General features: G+C 42.1%; 2 protein-coding genes across 3 annotated transcripts in view; one reads left to right on the top strand and one right to left on the bottom strand.

Annotated features, from left to right (window-relative positions):
* Positions 1-9,606, top strand: part of pgr (progesterone receptor) — a 10,703-nt gene extending 1,097 nt beyond the window's left edge. Inside the window, exons 2-8 of the mRNA XM_053622384.1 lie at positions 981-1,090; positions 1,702-1,818; positions 2,866-3,147; positions 4,128-4,272; positions 7,037-7,167; positions 8,472-8,629; positions 9,437-9,606. Of these exons, the coding sequence (XP_053478359.1) occupies positions 981-1,090; positions 1,702-1,818; positions 2,866-3,147; positions 4,128-4,272; positions 7,037-7,167; positions 8,472-8,629; positions 9,437-9,592 (1,099 nt within the window). The 3' untranslated portion in view covers positions 9,593-9,606. The remainder of the gene's footprint in view (positions 1-980; positions 1,091-1,701; positions 1,819-2,865; positions 3,148-4,127; positions 4,273-7,036; positions 7,168-8,471; positions 8,630-9,436) is intronic.
* A 727-nt stretch (positions 9,607-10,333) lies between these two features.
* Positions 10,334-16,643, bottom strand: part of LOC128606343 (rho GTPase-activating protein 42) — a 75,930-nt gene continuing 69,620 nt past the window's right edge. For both annotated transcript variants that reach the window (XM_053622382.1, XM_053622383.1), the window contains 3 exons: positions 16,466-16,522; positions 16,234-16,313; positions 10,334-11,639 (listed from right to left, as the gene is read on the bottom strand). In XM_053622382.1, the coding sequence (XP_053478357.1) occupies positions 11,551-11,639; positions 16,234-16,313; positions 16,466-16,522 (226 nt within the window). In that variant the 3' untranslated portion in view covers positions 10,334-11,550. The remainder of the gene's footprint in view (positions 11,640-16,233; positions 16,314-16,465; positions 16,523-16,643) is intronic.

Genomic DNA, 16,643 nt, shown 5'->3' with positions numbered 1-16,643 from the left:
ATGCACAGTTTACCCCAACACATCGTATTCATCTAATCAGCCAATTAACAGTCCTGCATGAACTGAATTCAGTGTGGTGGAGCAGGAGAACCCTAACATGAGCAGAGCAGGACAGGACAGGACAGGGGGTTCTCCAGGGAACCTGTGCAGTAGAGGATCATCCAAACTGCATGTCTGCGTGGCTTCAGCTCCTCCGTCTGTCCTGTCTTTATAGCCACAAAAATATTATCCATCTTTTCCAAATCAATTCTATTCCTCAGATCTTCTTCTAAGCGTAAAAGCTGATCAGATTAGCAGCACTGCAGTAAAACAATCCCCAAATTATCTTCCGATTCAAACTGTTCCTGAAGATGTTTCATGTTTCTGAACACTTATTGATCCTGGTGTTAAATATCCTGCAACCTGATGACTGAGATAAGAACATTTAATCATCGAGAGAACAGAGGACTAGCAGGGAGGGGAACAGCGGACGCTCCACTGATAATAAATGGGTTCAGCACGTGTGTATAGTACGAAGACGTTTATGTAACATGTATGGAAGGAGTCTCCAGTTTCAGTGCTTTGTAACAGTCAGAGGTAAAGCTGTAAGTTTTTCTCCTGAAAGTTTTCAGACATCTTCAGGACAGAGGAGTACACACACACACACACACACACACACACACACACACACACACTGTTTATAAACTACTGAATCAATAAAATTCTCTAAATAAAAAATAAAACCACCATTCCAGTTGGAATCTCTCGCCCGGCAGAACTCCTTTTAATGATATTTTAGTTGTGGTGATTTTTAATGGATCAAAGTCTAAATCTTCAGTGTCTTCAGTGTCTTCAGTGTCTTCAGTGTCCTCGGTGTTTTAATCAAAGAAAGACCAGTGCAGTAGTTGTTTAAATACCAAGACACAGTGATGAAATAACTCTCGTATTTGGTTGGAAAGAACTGCTGGTTTAAAGTGTGTGTGTGTGTAATCTGTGTGTAGTGTACATACACAGAGAACGTGTGTGATATGCGGAGACGAGGCGTCCGGCTGCCACTACGGAGTCCTGACGTGTGGAAGCTGCAAAGTGTTCTTCAAGAGAGCTGTAGAAGGTAAGAACGAGAGGAATGTGCTGGTAAAATAAACAACAGCAACAACATGTCCAGGAGTGGCAGTACTTACCGAATATTATTATTTGAACTATTTTTGACCATGTCTGCTATCATTGATCGGTGAGCTGATAATTACAGTAGACATTTATTAGAGATTGAAAACCATCTAAAGTCCTAATGAGGTCATGGAATCTATATTGTGTAACGGGTGCAGGTGCAGTATTACAGCTCTATGAATCATCTGTACACCGAGTCTCGCTCAGTAACTCGGCTATCACACGGGCCAGTGTTCACCATGTTCTCTTTTTCGCACTTGTTATTCTCCGTATCTTTTAAAGACAGATATGTAAGAGCCACAATGTCTGACCATGACCATGTCACTCTGTCCTCTCAACCTCTCCTCGAACAAACTCATCTCCTCTCCTCTCTCTCTCTCTCTCTCTCTCTCTCTCACTGTCTCGCGCCGGTCTTTCCTTATTATCTTTAAAATCTTTATTGCTCCTTGAATTGGGCTTTCAAAAGGAAAATACTTGCTTTTATGTTTTGGAAGCTACAGAATACTGAGAGTAAAATAAGGGACTTTCCTTAACGATGGTTTCTCTCTTGTTAAGGACATCATAGCTATCTGTGTGCCGGGCGAAACGACTGCATCGTGGATAAGATCAGGAGGAAAAACTGCCCTGCGTGTCGTCTCAGAAAATGCTACCAGGCCGGGATGATGCTCGGAGGTATCTTTTTTCCACGTGTGAACCCGTGTCCTGCTCTTTTTAACCTCCTGGTCGAATATTAGCTGTTTGGTTAACACCTAAAGAACTGAATAAAATTTTTAGAGTGCAAACACAATCTAAACAAACTCTGACGTCTGACTCTGTGCTTAACTATTACAATGAACAAGATCTGATTGTCCTTATCCAATTGGTAAGTGAACCAGTATAACCAGTCTGACGTACACTGTTGTTCAGGTTTACTTTCCGAAATGTTTTTCAATCACTTAAAAAAAAAATACAATCAAGGTTGTTCAGAGCAATAGCATAAACGTGATGTCAGTATAAATACACCGGTTCCTGGACGATCCCAGAGTTTGTTAGAGAACCTACCTAAACAAACAGCATCATGAAGACCAAGGAGCGATCAAAACAGGTCCGGGATAAAGTTCTGGAAAAGGATCAGTCAGGGTTTGATTATAAAAAAAATATTCCAGACGTTAAACATCCATCAGAACGACAATAGACCTGTTACCAACGTAATGAATATGACGCAACCGTGACCTAGAGGAGACCGTCCACCAAAAGAGGGGATTATTCACAGCCATGAGGAAAAGGAGAATGCTCTACATGACGCCACCACCATGCTTCACACTCACGTGACACTTTAATCAAACAGGTCAACTGCATTCAACAATATTATTTCCCTTCTGATGGAAACTGAGCCAGAAATAATTCAGGGGTTTCACAGCAATCCGGGGGTAAATACTTACGCAATCACAACTTAAAAAAAATTTTTATCTGTGTGTAAACTACATTGATTTTTCCACTGCTTCAGTATTGTGGTCTATTTTGTGTAGATTCATGACATCAAGTCCATTTCAGTTCCAGGTTGTAACATTGCACAGTGTGGACAACTTCAAGGGGGGTGAATACTTATGCAACACACTGTACCACAAATGTTTATATCAAGGCTCTTTATGTTGGGAAAAGTTTTAGTTCAGCATTTGCTCAGTTTATTTTGCACATGAATATGACTTTCTTGTGTGTGCGTGTCTCTGTGTGTCACAGGTCGTAAGTTGAAGAGATTTGGTGTTCTGAAGGCCATGGGTGTAAGCCCGTCCCTGATGTTCCAGGGCCACGCTTTGGCCTCCATGCCATGCATTCCTGGGATCCAAGAGCTGCAGTTTTCACCTCAGTTTCTAAACATCCTTGAGAACATTGAACCCGAGATGGTCTACTCTGGCTTTGATAACTCCCAACCTGAAATCCCAAATCTGCTCCTGAACAGCCTGAACAGACTGTGTGAGAGACAGCTGCTTCGGATCGTCCGCTGGTCCAAGGCTTTACCAGGTTCAGTGACCTGTACCCACTCAGAATCACACACTGTTCCGGATAAAGGTTCACCGCAGATCCTTACACTGATATTACGCTTTTTGGTGGCTGTGTGATGAAGGCTGGTGGAGTTAATGATTTGAGATTGTTGTGAAATAGAGAACCAGATCTAGATCAGAGCGCAACCTGAACCTGAAGCGTGTGAATAAATTAATGGCAGATAAAATCTCTTACATGAAACCATTTAATGTTAACCGTGGTGAAGCGGTCGGGGATGAACAACGGAACAGAAATACACAAGCATGTATGCTAATCTCTTTGATAGCAGAACAAGTAACATGTTCTATAATAAAAAGGGATTTTAACGTTCAGTTATCTAAACGTGATATCGAGATCATGTGATCACGTTAGTAGATGATGTCCAGCTCCGTGTCTGCATCCAAGCTGCACGTTTTCACCGTATAAATGATAAACTATGATACAGTACAGCAGCATTTTTCACTAGGTTCAGAGATAAAAAAGGATGCTACGGCTGCCATGGCAAGCGCAAGAAGAACGCCACAGCAGCTTTATTGCTTATACGTGACCTGTTAGATCCATCACTTCATAATTATTACCACGACAAAGAAAACGAAAGACCCACCGGATCAGTGATGCTCCGGAGCCGGTTTCTGCAAAGTGTCGAGATATTTCAGCTTAAACTGGTTGCCTCTGCCAGGATGTTACGCCTTGGCTAGAGATAGATCTGTAAACAAGATCAAGATCCCAAATATCAACCAAATTCAACACAGAAATGTTTACAGAATATAAATGAAAGTGCTTTGGATTGATTTAAAGCCTGTGCTGTGAATTAAAGATGTCGTCCAGGCTGAGAATATAACAAATCAGATTAAATATACACGGAGGCGTGACTAAAATCCTCTAAAAGACTATAGATTATAAACAGATTACACAGAGATCTACACACAGAGTTTAACGCCTGATGTTTTGTTTGTAAGGTTTCCGTAATTTACACATCAACGATCAGATGACCCTGATCCAGTACTCCTGGATGAACCTGCTGGTGTTCTCTCTGGGCTGGAGAACCTTCCAGAACGTCTCCCCTGAGTTCATGTACTTCGCTCCTGACCTCATCCTCAGCCAGTAAGTCTGTTCAATAAAACCCACCTGGATGTGAAGTCAAGTTCGGTTCAACCTTATAGTAACGAGCTGATTTTAATCATTACGAGTTGTCCACGTCGTTACGGTAGATGATATATTTTCTTCTAACAGTGAGTGTGATCGCTGTTCTGCGTTACTGACCGGTGAAGTCTGTGCATGGAAAACGTTTCGGCTGATGTACAGATAAATGTGTGAAAGAGGTGATGTGGGACGTCAGAGAGGAGACAGTACCTGTGTAACTGTGTGAAAGAGGTGATGTGGGACGTCAGGGAGGAGACAGTACCTGTGTAACTGTGTGAAAGAGGTGATGTGGGACGTCTGAGAGGAGACAGTACCTGTGTAAATGTGTGAAAGAGGTGATGTGGGACGTCAGAGAGGAGACAGTACCTGTGTAACTGTGTGAAAGAGGTGATGTGGGACGTCAGAGAGGAGACAGTACCTGTGTAACTGTGTGAAAGAGGTGATGTGGGACGTCAGGGAGGAGACAGTAACTCTGTAACTGTGTGAAAGAGGTGATGTGGGACGTCAGGGAGGAGACAGTACCTGTGTAAATGTGTGAAAGAGGTGATGTGGGACGTCAGGGAGGAGACAGTAACTCTGTAACTGTGTGAAAGAGGTGATGTGGGACGTCAGGGAGGAGACAGTACCTGTGTAAATGTGTGAAAGAGGTGATGTGGGACGTCAGAGAGGAGACAGTAACTCTGTAACTGTGTGAAAGAGGTGATGTGGGACGTCAGGGAGGAGACAGTAACTCTGTAACTGTGTGAAAGAGGTGATGTGGGACGTCAGGGAGGAGACAGTAACTCTGTAACTGTGTGAAAGAGGTGATGTGGGACGTCAGGGAGGAGACAGTAACTCTGTAACTGTGTGAAAGAGGTGATGTGGGACGTCAGGGAGGAGACAGTACCTGTGTAAATGTGTGAAAGAGGTGATGTGGGACGTCTGAGAGGAGACAGTAACTCTGTAACTGTGTGAAAGAGGTGATGTGGGACGTCAGGGAGGAGACAGTAACTCTGTAACTGTGTGAAAGAGGTGATGTGGGACGTCAGGGAGGAGACAGTACCTGTGTAACTGTGTGAAAGAGGTGATGTGGGACGTCAGAGAGGAGACAGTACCTGTGTAACTGTGTGAAAGAGGTGATGTGGGACGTCAGGGAGGAGACAGTAACTCTGTAACTGTGTGAAAGAGGTGATGTGGGACGTCAGGGAGGAGACAGTAACTCTGTAACTGTGTGAAAGAGGTGATGTGGGACGTCAGGGAGGAGACAGTACCTGTGTAAATGTGTGAAAGAGGTGATGTGGGACGTCTGAGAGGAGACAGTACCTGTGTAACTGTGTGAAAGAGGTGATGTGGGACGTCAGAGAGGAGACAGTAACTCTGTAACTGTGTGAAAGAGGTGATGTGGGACGTCTGAGAGGAGACAGTAACTCTGTAACTGTGTGAAAGAGGTGATGTGGGACGTCAGGGAGGAGACAGTACCTGTGTAACTGTGTGAAAGAGGTGATGTGGGACGTCAGGGAGGAGACAGTACCTGTGTAACTGTGTGAAAGAGGTGATGTGGGACGTCAGAGAGGAGACAGTACCTGTGTAACTGTGTGAAAGAGGTGATGTGGGACGTCTGAGAGGAGACAGTAACTCTGTAACTGTGTGAAAGAGGTGATGTGGGACGTCTGAGAGGAGACAGTAACTCTGTAACTGTGTGAAAGAGGTGATGTGGGACGTCAGGGAGGAGACAGTACCTGTGTAACTGTGTGAAAGAGGTGATGTGGGACGTCAGGGAGGAGACAGTACCTGTGTAACTGTGTGAAAGAGGTGATGTGGGACGTCAGAGAGGAGACAGTACCTGTGTAACTGTGTGAAAGAGGTGATGTGGGACGTCAGGGAGGAGACAGTACCTGTGTAACTGTGTGAAAGAGGTGATGTGGGACGTCAGAGAGGAGACAGTACCTGTGTAACTGTGTGAAAGAGGTGATGTGGGACGTCTGAGAGGAGACAGTAACTCTGTAACTGTGTGAAAGAGGTGATGTGGGACGTCAGGGAGGAGACAGTACCTGTGTAACTGTGTGAAAGAGGTGATGTGGGACGTCAGAGAGGAGACAGTAACTCTGTAACTGTGTGAAGGAGGTGATGTGGGACGTCAGGGAGGAGACAGTAACTCTGTAAATGTGTGAAAGAGGTGATGTGGGACGTCAGGGAGGAGACAGTACCTGTGTAAATGTGTGATTTGTTCTCGAAAGCCGTGGAGAGTTCAGATCTGTAAAACACGATTAAAACAGAAACTAAACTGCATCAAAAAGCTTTCGCAATACAATGAAAGCTTTTGTTCACAAGGTGGGTGTGAATTTAACGCACTATATTTACATAAATGCGGTTTTTTACTCAACATTCAGATCATTTTGACACGTCATTTTAGTCGAGTGATAAACACAGTCATCTGAAGAACCTGTTATTCCTGATTATTTTTATGACATTCGGCAGACGTCCTTATCGAGCGCGACTTACGTTTATCTCATTTATACGAGCGAGCAGTCGAGGGCTGCTCACGGGACCAGCGGTGGCAGCTCAGCTGTGAACTCATGACCTTCCAATCAGTCGTCCAACGTCTTCACCGCTGAGCCACCACGCTTTATAAGTTTTATCTCATAGACGTATGAAATGCATTCGGTTCAGTTTATCTACGTGTCTGTGATAGAACCTTGAGCATTAACCACTTCCTGTTACTATTTCTGATCTTTTCCGTCATTAGTGACCGGCTGAGGATGACTCCGATATTCGACCTGTGCTTGGCCATGCAGGTGATCCCTCAGGAGTTTGTAAGGCTGCAGGTGACCAGAGAGGAGTTCCTGTGCATGAAGGCCCTGTTGCTGCTCAACACCGGTAATGGAAAAGAAAAAAAAAGAAAAAAAACAGTCTCCATTCTCTTCGTGGCAGTTCTAATAAACCCTATCTGATCTCACCTCTGAGTCTGACCTACTTTTCAGTCTAATAACAACACAATGTACTGTTTTGAGCATTGGAGCTGATAGGAGATGTAGCAGGAGGTTGAGGAGGTGTTCAGATAAGACTGATGTTCAGCAGGATCACGTGAACACGAAGAGCCTCGCCGTCTTCTGCAGCTGTTATTAACAAGCGTTACTTATATATACACACTATAAGACTTCTATATAAATATATAAATAGATCAAATACAGCTACATTTGTGATATAAAATACAACTGAAATAGATTTTTAAATTCCATGAATTGAGAAACCTGTTGCTGAAACTAGTTCAACATTAAAGTCCAGAGATCTGAGACGGTTTACTGATCAGCTCACCGTCAGCTTTCTGAGGAAAACGACATCACTACAGCGCGCGTGGAAAACACTCACGTGACAGAAGAGTTAGGATTAACGTCATAAAAACGTGATGAGTAAAATGATATGAAAATATAACACTGAGTGAAACGATGCTTTAATTAAATAATAAACTCTGTGTGTAGTGAAATAATTTATTTATTAAAGAACTATGTCATGCTTTTATCCATTTATAGTTGCATTTAATGTTCCTGTTTTTATAGCAGCTATAAAATCAGCCTGTTTATTCTCTCTCTTTATTCTGTTTATACCCTCTCTATTCTCTTTATTCCCTCTCTCTATTCTCTCTTTATTCTGTTTATACTCTCTATTCTCTTTATTCCCTCTCTATTCTGTTTATTCCCTCTCTATTCTCTTTATTCTGTTTATTCTCTATTTATTCTCTCTCTATACTCTTTATACTCTCTCTTTATTCTCTTTTTATTCTCTCTTTCTCTCTTTATTCTCTCCCTTTCTCCCATAAAAATGCAGCTTTTCATTTCTTTTGTTATTTACTTTGTTAAGCACTCAGTTTATTGTTATCAGTATTACGGTGGTTTACGTGGAGCGTCCGCTGTGCACGTGCCTGTGTGTGAGCTGTTACTATGGAAACGATAAATGTATTGGAACGAGAGCATTAACCTTAACGTTCATGTTACAGCGGGAACTCGCCGTGCTGATACACCAAAATAATGCACAGCTCCTGACCAATCAGATTCGAGCATTTAACCACACTGTGGTATAAAGACAATTAATCAACACCAATCACAAAGCAGAATTCTGATGATGTAAATAAAGGAATATGAAGAGAAGACATTTCATTTATGTTTTGTGTTTTTGATTTTCAGTTCCTTTGGAGGGTTTGAAGAGTCAAAGCCAGTTCGATGAGATGAGACAGAACTACATCCGAGAGCTGAGTAAAGCCGTCCAGATGAAGGAGAAAGGTGTGGTGGGAAGCTCACAGCGCTTCTACCACCTCACCAAACTCATGGACTCCATGCATGAGGTATATACGTCACGTCACGTCACGTCACGTCACGTCACGTCACGCCACGCCACGTCACATACCAGATCATACCATAGCATTACATCACCCACAAAACTGCACAAACAGGGAAACATTCATATAGGAACAGTATCAAACTACAAATATAGATAAAAAAATAAATAAATTATAGTACATTAATAAAATAAATAATTTTAATAATAATGAAATTAAAATAAATTATAGTTCTCTATAAATAAAGGGAGTAAAGTGAAATATTTGTTTATTTGAAAATACATTATTTTTACTGCAACTTAGTTCTTCATATGAAGAGGGACACAGCTTCATAAAGCAAACGCTGTGCTCAAAAAATTATAATATACAAACATCGCTCAGATTTCACCGACATCTAAAGGGTTCTTCAGTTTTCTCTCTGTGAGAACCTTTCAACCCTTCCAGGAGGTTAAGAACCCCTGAAGAACCCTTTTCTCTGTGTATATGGCAGATTGATTCTTTCTCAAAAAGCTTGTATAATTTTAAGAAGGACAAGCATGAAAATGATAGTACTATTAAACGCTAAAGTAATCCCAACTTTTTTGTTTTTCTTTGTAGATATAAAGCAGATTTAATTCTGTAGAATAATCAGCTGATTAACGTCGTACTGCACACGCAGATAAACACACGTAACATCACACACTTATCACACCCTGAAATTACACACGTACTGGACTCATTCTACATATACGGCTGTGACGGAACATGTGTGTGTGTGAGCGAGAGAGAGAGAGAGATAATGTGCTAAAGTTTGTATCCCTCTTGTGTGAGCAGATAGTGAAGAAGGTCAACCTGTACTGCCTCAGCACCTTCATCCAGGCCGACGCCATGAAGGTGGAGTTTCCGGAGATGATGTCAGAGGTCATTGCGTCACAGCTCCCGAAGGTTCTGGCAGGCATGGTCAGGCCCCTCCTCTTTCATGGGAAATGATGTCATGACACAGAGGACAGGATTGTGGGATAGCGTTTCCGTGATCTGGGAGAACTTGATTTTTTCTTTAACGCTCTCATGGAAAAAGATGTGTAAAGATTCCATCACTGCTTTTATTCTGATGTTTAAATTGAAGTAAAGATAAAACTTTCACTTACACTTTCACTGTAACCGTCTCTCTGAGGAACGTCTCCGTCCTGCAGTATAATTCCATGGTGAGGGCAAATGTACGACTAAAACGTCGCTTTATACGTTACACTTCATCTTTAATGTTTTGGTTTAAAAAATAAAAAAAGACTGCATCCCTGATGAAGAATGAACTTGCGGCAGCGTGTCCGGCTCCGACGGCGTCTCAGCATCACCGGGACCGGGTTTTATTGGGACTGTGTTTTATCCGATGTTTCTACACTAACGAGCTTTCCTGTCTACATTATTATTGTCAGGACTACAGAATAAAACGAGCGTGGCGTGAATCTCTCGGACGTCAATAAAGAGTTAACGTAAGACTCCCCATTTCCGCGATTCGACCTCAGCGGACCTGGAGATGGGGGGAGGATCATCCCGGCGTCATCAGTCAAGGTCGTGGCACATTCTTATACATTTAAATGGAAAAGAACACGGAGATCCTGGCGCCGGCCCGCTCCCTCTTCCTCCTCCCCAGTAGGCTGGAACTGCTGATGATTACACGTGTTGGAGCAGCATGCGCAGAAAGCAGCAAGTTATTAGGACTGTGTAACTTAATGAGGTCATGATGTAGAAATTTATTGACAGTAAAATGTTCACATATGTGAAAAAAAAAAAACCACTAAGTTAATCTAAAACAGTGATACAACATTCTTCAGTTGAATCAGTTTACCTGTTCGGTTACAGCACAACACCTGATTAAAGACTGCGTGAATACAGCAACAAGGTCACATGCTTTTCTCTCACAGGTCACAGCAACATTCACATGTTTACCACAACGACACCAGGACAGAATTATACAGCATCAGAGTGAGTCTCATACAGTGCAGGTGAAAACATGATCTAATGATAATAAAAACAAACTCAAATTATAAATCATACTGTTAAAAAACAGGAAAAGAACTCCTTTTATACGTTGAACATTTCATGCTACGCTCACAGACCTGCCGAGTCGGACGAGGAATAACGGAGGAGCAAAAACGCAGCACATTTTCCATCGAATCCTTTCATAACTACATAAAGTGGAGACTGGAGTGTGGCGCGTGTGTGTGTGGCGTGTGTGTGTGTGTGTGTGTGTGTGTGGCGTGTGTGGCGTGTGTGTGGCGTGTGTGTGTGTGGCGTGCGTGTGTGTACTCGTCTGTTTTAGTTCAGATGAAGACCAAAAAGGTTTTCTGACGTTAATAAATCTGCTGAAGCGATGTTCGGTATATCGGTGTGTAATGTTAGCGAAGTAAAACACACACCGTTAGATTTTATTTAACGTCCGTTTACAGTGTCCGAAAATCGAGACGAGAGATTATTAACGCGAGATGGAGGAAAGGGGCGGGGCTTCCAGGGCTTCGGAGAGTTCAAAACATCTACGCAACTGTCAATCATCCCAGATTCATATGTGGACTGACTCATGTGCGGTTTCTATTAGGGGGAAAAGAAGGCTTTTATTTCTGAGTGAAAACTCGTACAGCGATGTTAAACTGTCCAACTCCTACACAGAGTGTGTGCAGGTCAGCAGGTCTGCCTTCACATAATGACCTGTTCTTATTACAAGATGAATAGTTTTAAAAACCTACTTATTACCAGATTCAACAAGGCACGGTCTTTCATGACAAATTTGAAAAGGTTTAAAAAAATAAAAAAAAAAGTGCTACAGGTGAATAAAAGGTTATAAAACTTTATCATGCTATAAGATTTTTACGCTAAAACAATCACGGTGCTGAAGAACAGCAGGTTATAGAGTTTACACCGTCCTTCACTGCACAGTCACGAGGTATTACAGCTCACAGGAAAACCACATAGTTTTTGGGAACGAGTCCTGTTTTGCCCTCGTACGTGGCCTGGAGCCAGCCGGGTTCCACCGATGGGTACACTGCAGAACACACAGTACCAGAGTTAATTAAAGACCGGAGGCATGGTGTCTGTGTGGAATGTAGGGTTAGGGTTGTGGTATCTAGCTGTGATCTACTGCAACTGCTGGAACACTGGGAACTATTCAATTATTAAAGTGCACAGGAACAGGTGAAGAAAACAATAAAACACGAAAACAAAAACAGCCAATAAAAAAAGAAACAAAAATACAATTTCAAAATTCATCAAATTAAACTATTTACTCTTTCTTTTGGAATATTTGACGTGATGTGTATAAGCTACTTTTATGTTTATATTTTATAAATGGCAAATTATTGTTTATATGCTTTTGTTAAAATAACCTCTGGGCATATTGGGTGCATAGTGCGTGTGTGTGTGTGTGTACACACACACACACACACACACACACACACACACACACACACAGTGGGAATCCAGTTAAAAGGAAAATGATAACATTAAATGCAGACAAACAACGACGGGGGAGATGGAGGAGGAACGCCGCTCTACTGCACGATGAGGAAAACAATACCGCGGCAGTTTAGAAGGCATCCACAGCATACATTAGGGAGAAAATTACTGCACAGACCTCCAAAAGGGAAATTATCTGGCAAAACAATACTCTGAAAATGTGTTTAAGGATATCTGCGATTATGAAGCGGGTGGAAAAACAGGTTAGCTCCTCGCTACACAGCTACACAGCTACACAGCTACACAGCTACACAGCCCAGAGAGCAGAACATTTACCAGATGATTTCTGTCATAGGGAGAGAAATACACTCCTCACTTCATCAAAGGAAATTAATGACTTCTTTCAACAATTTTATGAGAACTATATTCCATTTTAGAATTTCTTCAGAACTGGCTGATCTTGATGAACCAGTGACACAGGAAGAGATGAACCCAGTTATCTTATCAACAAAAGCTGGGGATTCATCTGGAGCCAGTGGTTTCCCAGTAGAAAGAGGATCTTAGGGAGGCAGAGTCTCTCAGAAGTGAAGATGGGCAGAGGTTCACCAATCTGCAAAAAACTATGAATATCTCATCATCTACAGGACATAATATCACCAAAAGATTCCGAGACTCTGGAGGACTCTCTGTGCACAAGGGACGAGGGTGAAATTCAATACTGCAAAAGTTCAAAACCTGCGTCTCGGATGGTACGGGGTGCATTAGTGCCTCTGGAATGTGCAGCTTGCATCAACACATTCATCAATGCTGAAAGGTATATCCAGGTTCTAGAGCAACATCTGCTTCCATCCAGATTCCATCCCATCTTTACTTCTGAAAGACTCCGCCTCTCTAAGATCCCCCTTTTATACCCAATCACGTTACTGCCCTGTTCCCAATCAACCTCCAGCTGTTTCTTTTTACTCACACTTACATTTCCAGTCGTTTGTTTCCCCTGTCCCAACTTTTTTGGGACGTGTTGCTGCCATCGAACTCAAAATGACCTTATTTTTTCCTTAAAACGGTTCATTTCCTCAGTTTAAACATTTGATATGTTTTCTATGTTCTATTGTGAATAACGTACGGCTTTATGAGAGTCACAGATCACTGCGTTCTGCTTCGATTTACATTTTACACAGCGTCCCAACTTTTTTGGCATTGGGGTTGTGTTTCTGTAAAGGTGCTTTGGAACAATGTCCATTGTTAAATAAAGAATGAGTGGAAACAGATCCTGATGGGAAACTCGTTAGGGTTTAACATTAAATCACTGGACATCGTGAATAATGTCTAGAACAGGAATAACTAGTAGAAATTGGTACGTTTTTAACATCTTGCGTAGGGACGCCGTATGGTCCGGCCATTACGGTGTGAAGTGTGGGCACCCTTTTATAATCCGGGGTGTGGCTGTGTTCAGAATGAATCACATTTAATCTCATGTTCAAAAGTAATCATCATACAGCTGTCGTCAGGGACACTGTTCTGATTAATCCCAAATGAAGACCAGCTGTTTCTGCAGGAGTTTCTTCAACAAGTTCTGGTTTCATCCGACTCCTGAAGCCATGGTCCACAAAGAGCTTATAAAGCATGCATGGTATCTCAATTGTTGAAAGATATCAATCGAGCCTTTTATCACAAAAAACATCCAAGCTCAACTAAATCACCCCAAACCACATGGTGATGTGTGTTATGATCTGACGAGGCCAATTCCAAAAGGTACAATAACTCCATAATTTAAAAAACGCTATGTTTGACGCAAAAAAACCCCCATCACCAGAAGAACACCATCTCCACGCTGAAGCACGGTGGTGGCAGCATCATGCTTCAGGACTGCCTTTCTTCAGCCAGAACTGGAGCTTTTATCAAGATTTTAATGCAGTACCTGCAGGTGTGTGCTAGTAAACTGAAGATGGAACGGAATTTCACCTTTCAGAACGACAACGACCCGAAGCGTACATCCAAATCAAACGGCTTCACCAAAAGAACATCCGTGTTTCTGAACGGCGTAGCCAGAACCCAGACCTGAATCCGACTACAGGTCTGTGGGGTGACCTGAAGCGGGCTGTGCACAGGAGACGCCTCACAATCTGACGGATCTGGAATGTTTTTGTAAGAAAGCGTGAGAAAATATTGCAGAGTTAAGATCTACCACGCTGACAGACTCCTCCCCCAAAAACACTGCGTGGTGTAATAACATCTAAAGCGGCTTCGACACAGTATTAGTTTAGGGGTGTGTATACTTATGCACCCAGATTATTGTAAGTTTTTTCTTTAATTTTTTTCCCTAAAAATGTTTCTGATAGTCTTCCAGTTCATTTGTATAATTGTAAATTTCACATTAAAGTTGGGAAAAGTCCTGGCGTGATTTATCTCAGTGTGGAGGAGGAAACCAGGAAAACGCTTCACGTGTGAGCTGAGCCAATCAGGGCTTACTAGACTGTGACAGACGTTTGGTGCTGGAGCGTTCTCTCACGACGGGAACATGATCACCCTGAGCTGAAGAGAAAGGAACCGAGCTCTAGTACACAGACATGATTTAGAGTTAATGCGGGATGAAAGAGGCTGCCAGAGCGCCACGTCCTCTTAAATTAAACCCCTAAAAGCTTTCCAAAGGAACTTCAGAAAGAAATCTCTGCACAGCGCAGCACTGACTCGCACCAACATCTCACAAATCCAAAACAGACCTCGAACACCACATTAACATCCTCCAGCATCTGCAGGACACCGAGCTCGCTCAGGCACAACAACGTTTCCTGATGACAGAGTTACTGCTAACGGTAACCTCCACCCCCCGTCGGCCTGGGCTCCGAGTCAGTCCCAGTGTGAGAGTGTGGAGCCGTGTTGTTCAGAGGAGAGGCGGCGATGCGATGGAGCTTCCCAGCACGAGGTTATGGTGACCTGCACAAACACTTTGGAGCCTCACCAAGTTATTTTGGAGAAAATACAAGCGAGCACAAAATCCCAGAAGCTCAAAGGAGTCCAGAACAACAGCACACGGGTTTGTGTGTACGGAGAACAAACTGTGTAGACTGTGACATTCTGTGACATTTAGATGTGTGTGTGTGTGTGTGTGTGTGTGAGAGAGAGATTTGGAGAAGATGAAAGTAGATAAAATGAAATTCATCAGTGTGTGAAGATTATTCAAGATATTTCAATAATACAATATATAATATTATATTAGGATCATGTATATACAGTGGCAAGAAAAAGTATGTGAACCTTTTGGAATTTCATGGTTTTCTGAATAAATTTGTCATAAAATGTGATCTGATCTTCGTCTAAGTCAGGGGTATTGACAAATATAATGTGTCTAAAGTAATAACACAAAATAAATTCTGATCCCTCATGTCTTTACTGAACACACTCATCCAACATTCAAAATGGCCGTGGAAAAAGTAAGTGAACCCTCACAATTAATAACTGGTTCAAAAATTCCAAAAGGTTCACATTCTCTTTCTTGCCACTGTGTGTGTGTGTGTGTGTGTGTGTGTGTGTGTGTGTGTATATATATATATATATATATGTACAACTCCTGTTCTAGATATTATGTTCATTTTTCTTTTCCAAAAGAAAAGAAATAGTGACTCGTTTTTAATCGTTCCTCCTGTTTCATCACAAAGTCCAGAAATGTAATATTCATGATTCTAAATATTCCCACTGCAGAACATTTACATGTCAACAGATTGGAGCTGGAAGCTCAGTGGGATATTCTACATGCTCTTTATAGACATCTGTAATGTACTCAGTACTCACTGATACACATCCAGCTTACCCATGATCCTTCACTTCAGACACGACGTCGTGCCACCAACAATAAATTACATATTACAAGTTCATCGTAGTATTTACTTCAGCTCAATAAACATAAACGCTTAGTTGAATCTATAACACTACAGCTCACTGTTTTGAGAAAGTTAATACATAATAAACTCATAATCATTAATGTTAATAGCTAGCTTTCTGCTAACAACACACCGCTTTCATCGAGGTATCGAGATGTTTTTCCGCGCTCACCATCTCAAACACACCGAGATCGACAATCACATCATCCTGAGTTCTGAGTCTAAATTCATTTAGTGGACCGGATTACAAATAATATACAATTAATCAACACTAATATACTGTAGCATACAGAGTGTGCTGCTCACCGTTTGAGAAGTGCGCCCCCTGGGGGAAACTCAGCTCATTGCTATGCTCTGCCTCACAGGAGTAGATCGCCTTGGCGTCTCTGAGGATCAAAATGAAAGAGAGTGAAGCACTACAGCAGTACTGAGCGTCGAAACCTCCACATGACCTCTCCATCTATCTGAAATCATCTGCTTTATAAACATCACTACATTTTTAATGTACGTTCTACGTTATTAAATGGTAAAGCCGTACCGTCCTGCTTGTGTACTCAGTGAGGAACTTTCGAACATCAGTGCTCTCGCTGCCACTCTGATAAACACATTAATAAACAATCTGTCATTAATTACAACATTATAGACACGCAATTTATCTCAAACAACACAACAAACTATACAACACACAAAACACTAAGAGTTAGGGTCATCTGTCT

The sequence above is a fragment of the Ictalurus furcatus genome, chromosome 4 (genome assembly GCF_023375685.1).
Source record: "Ictalurus furcatus strain D&B chromosome 4, Billie_1.0, whole genome shotgun sequence".
Classification (NCBI taxonomy): Eukaryota; Metazoa; Chordata; class Actinopteri; order Siluriformes; family Ictaluridae; genus Ictalurus; species Ictalurus furcatus.
The sequence above is the reverse complement of the archived record's forward strand: the minus strand, read 5'-3'. Positions and strand labels throughout refer to the sequence as shown.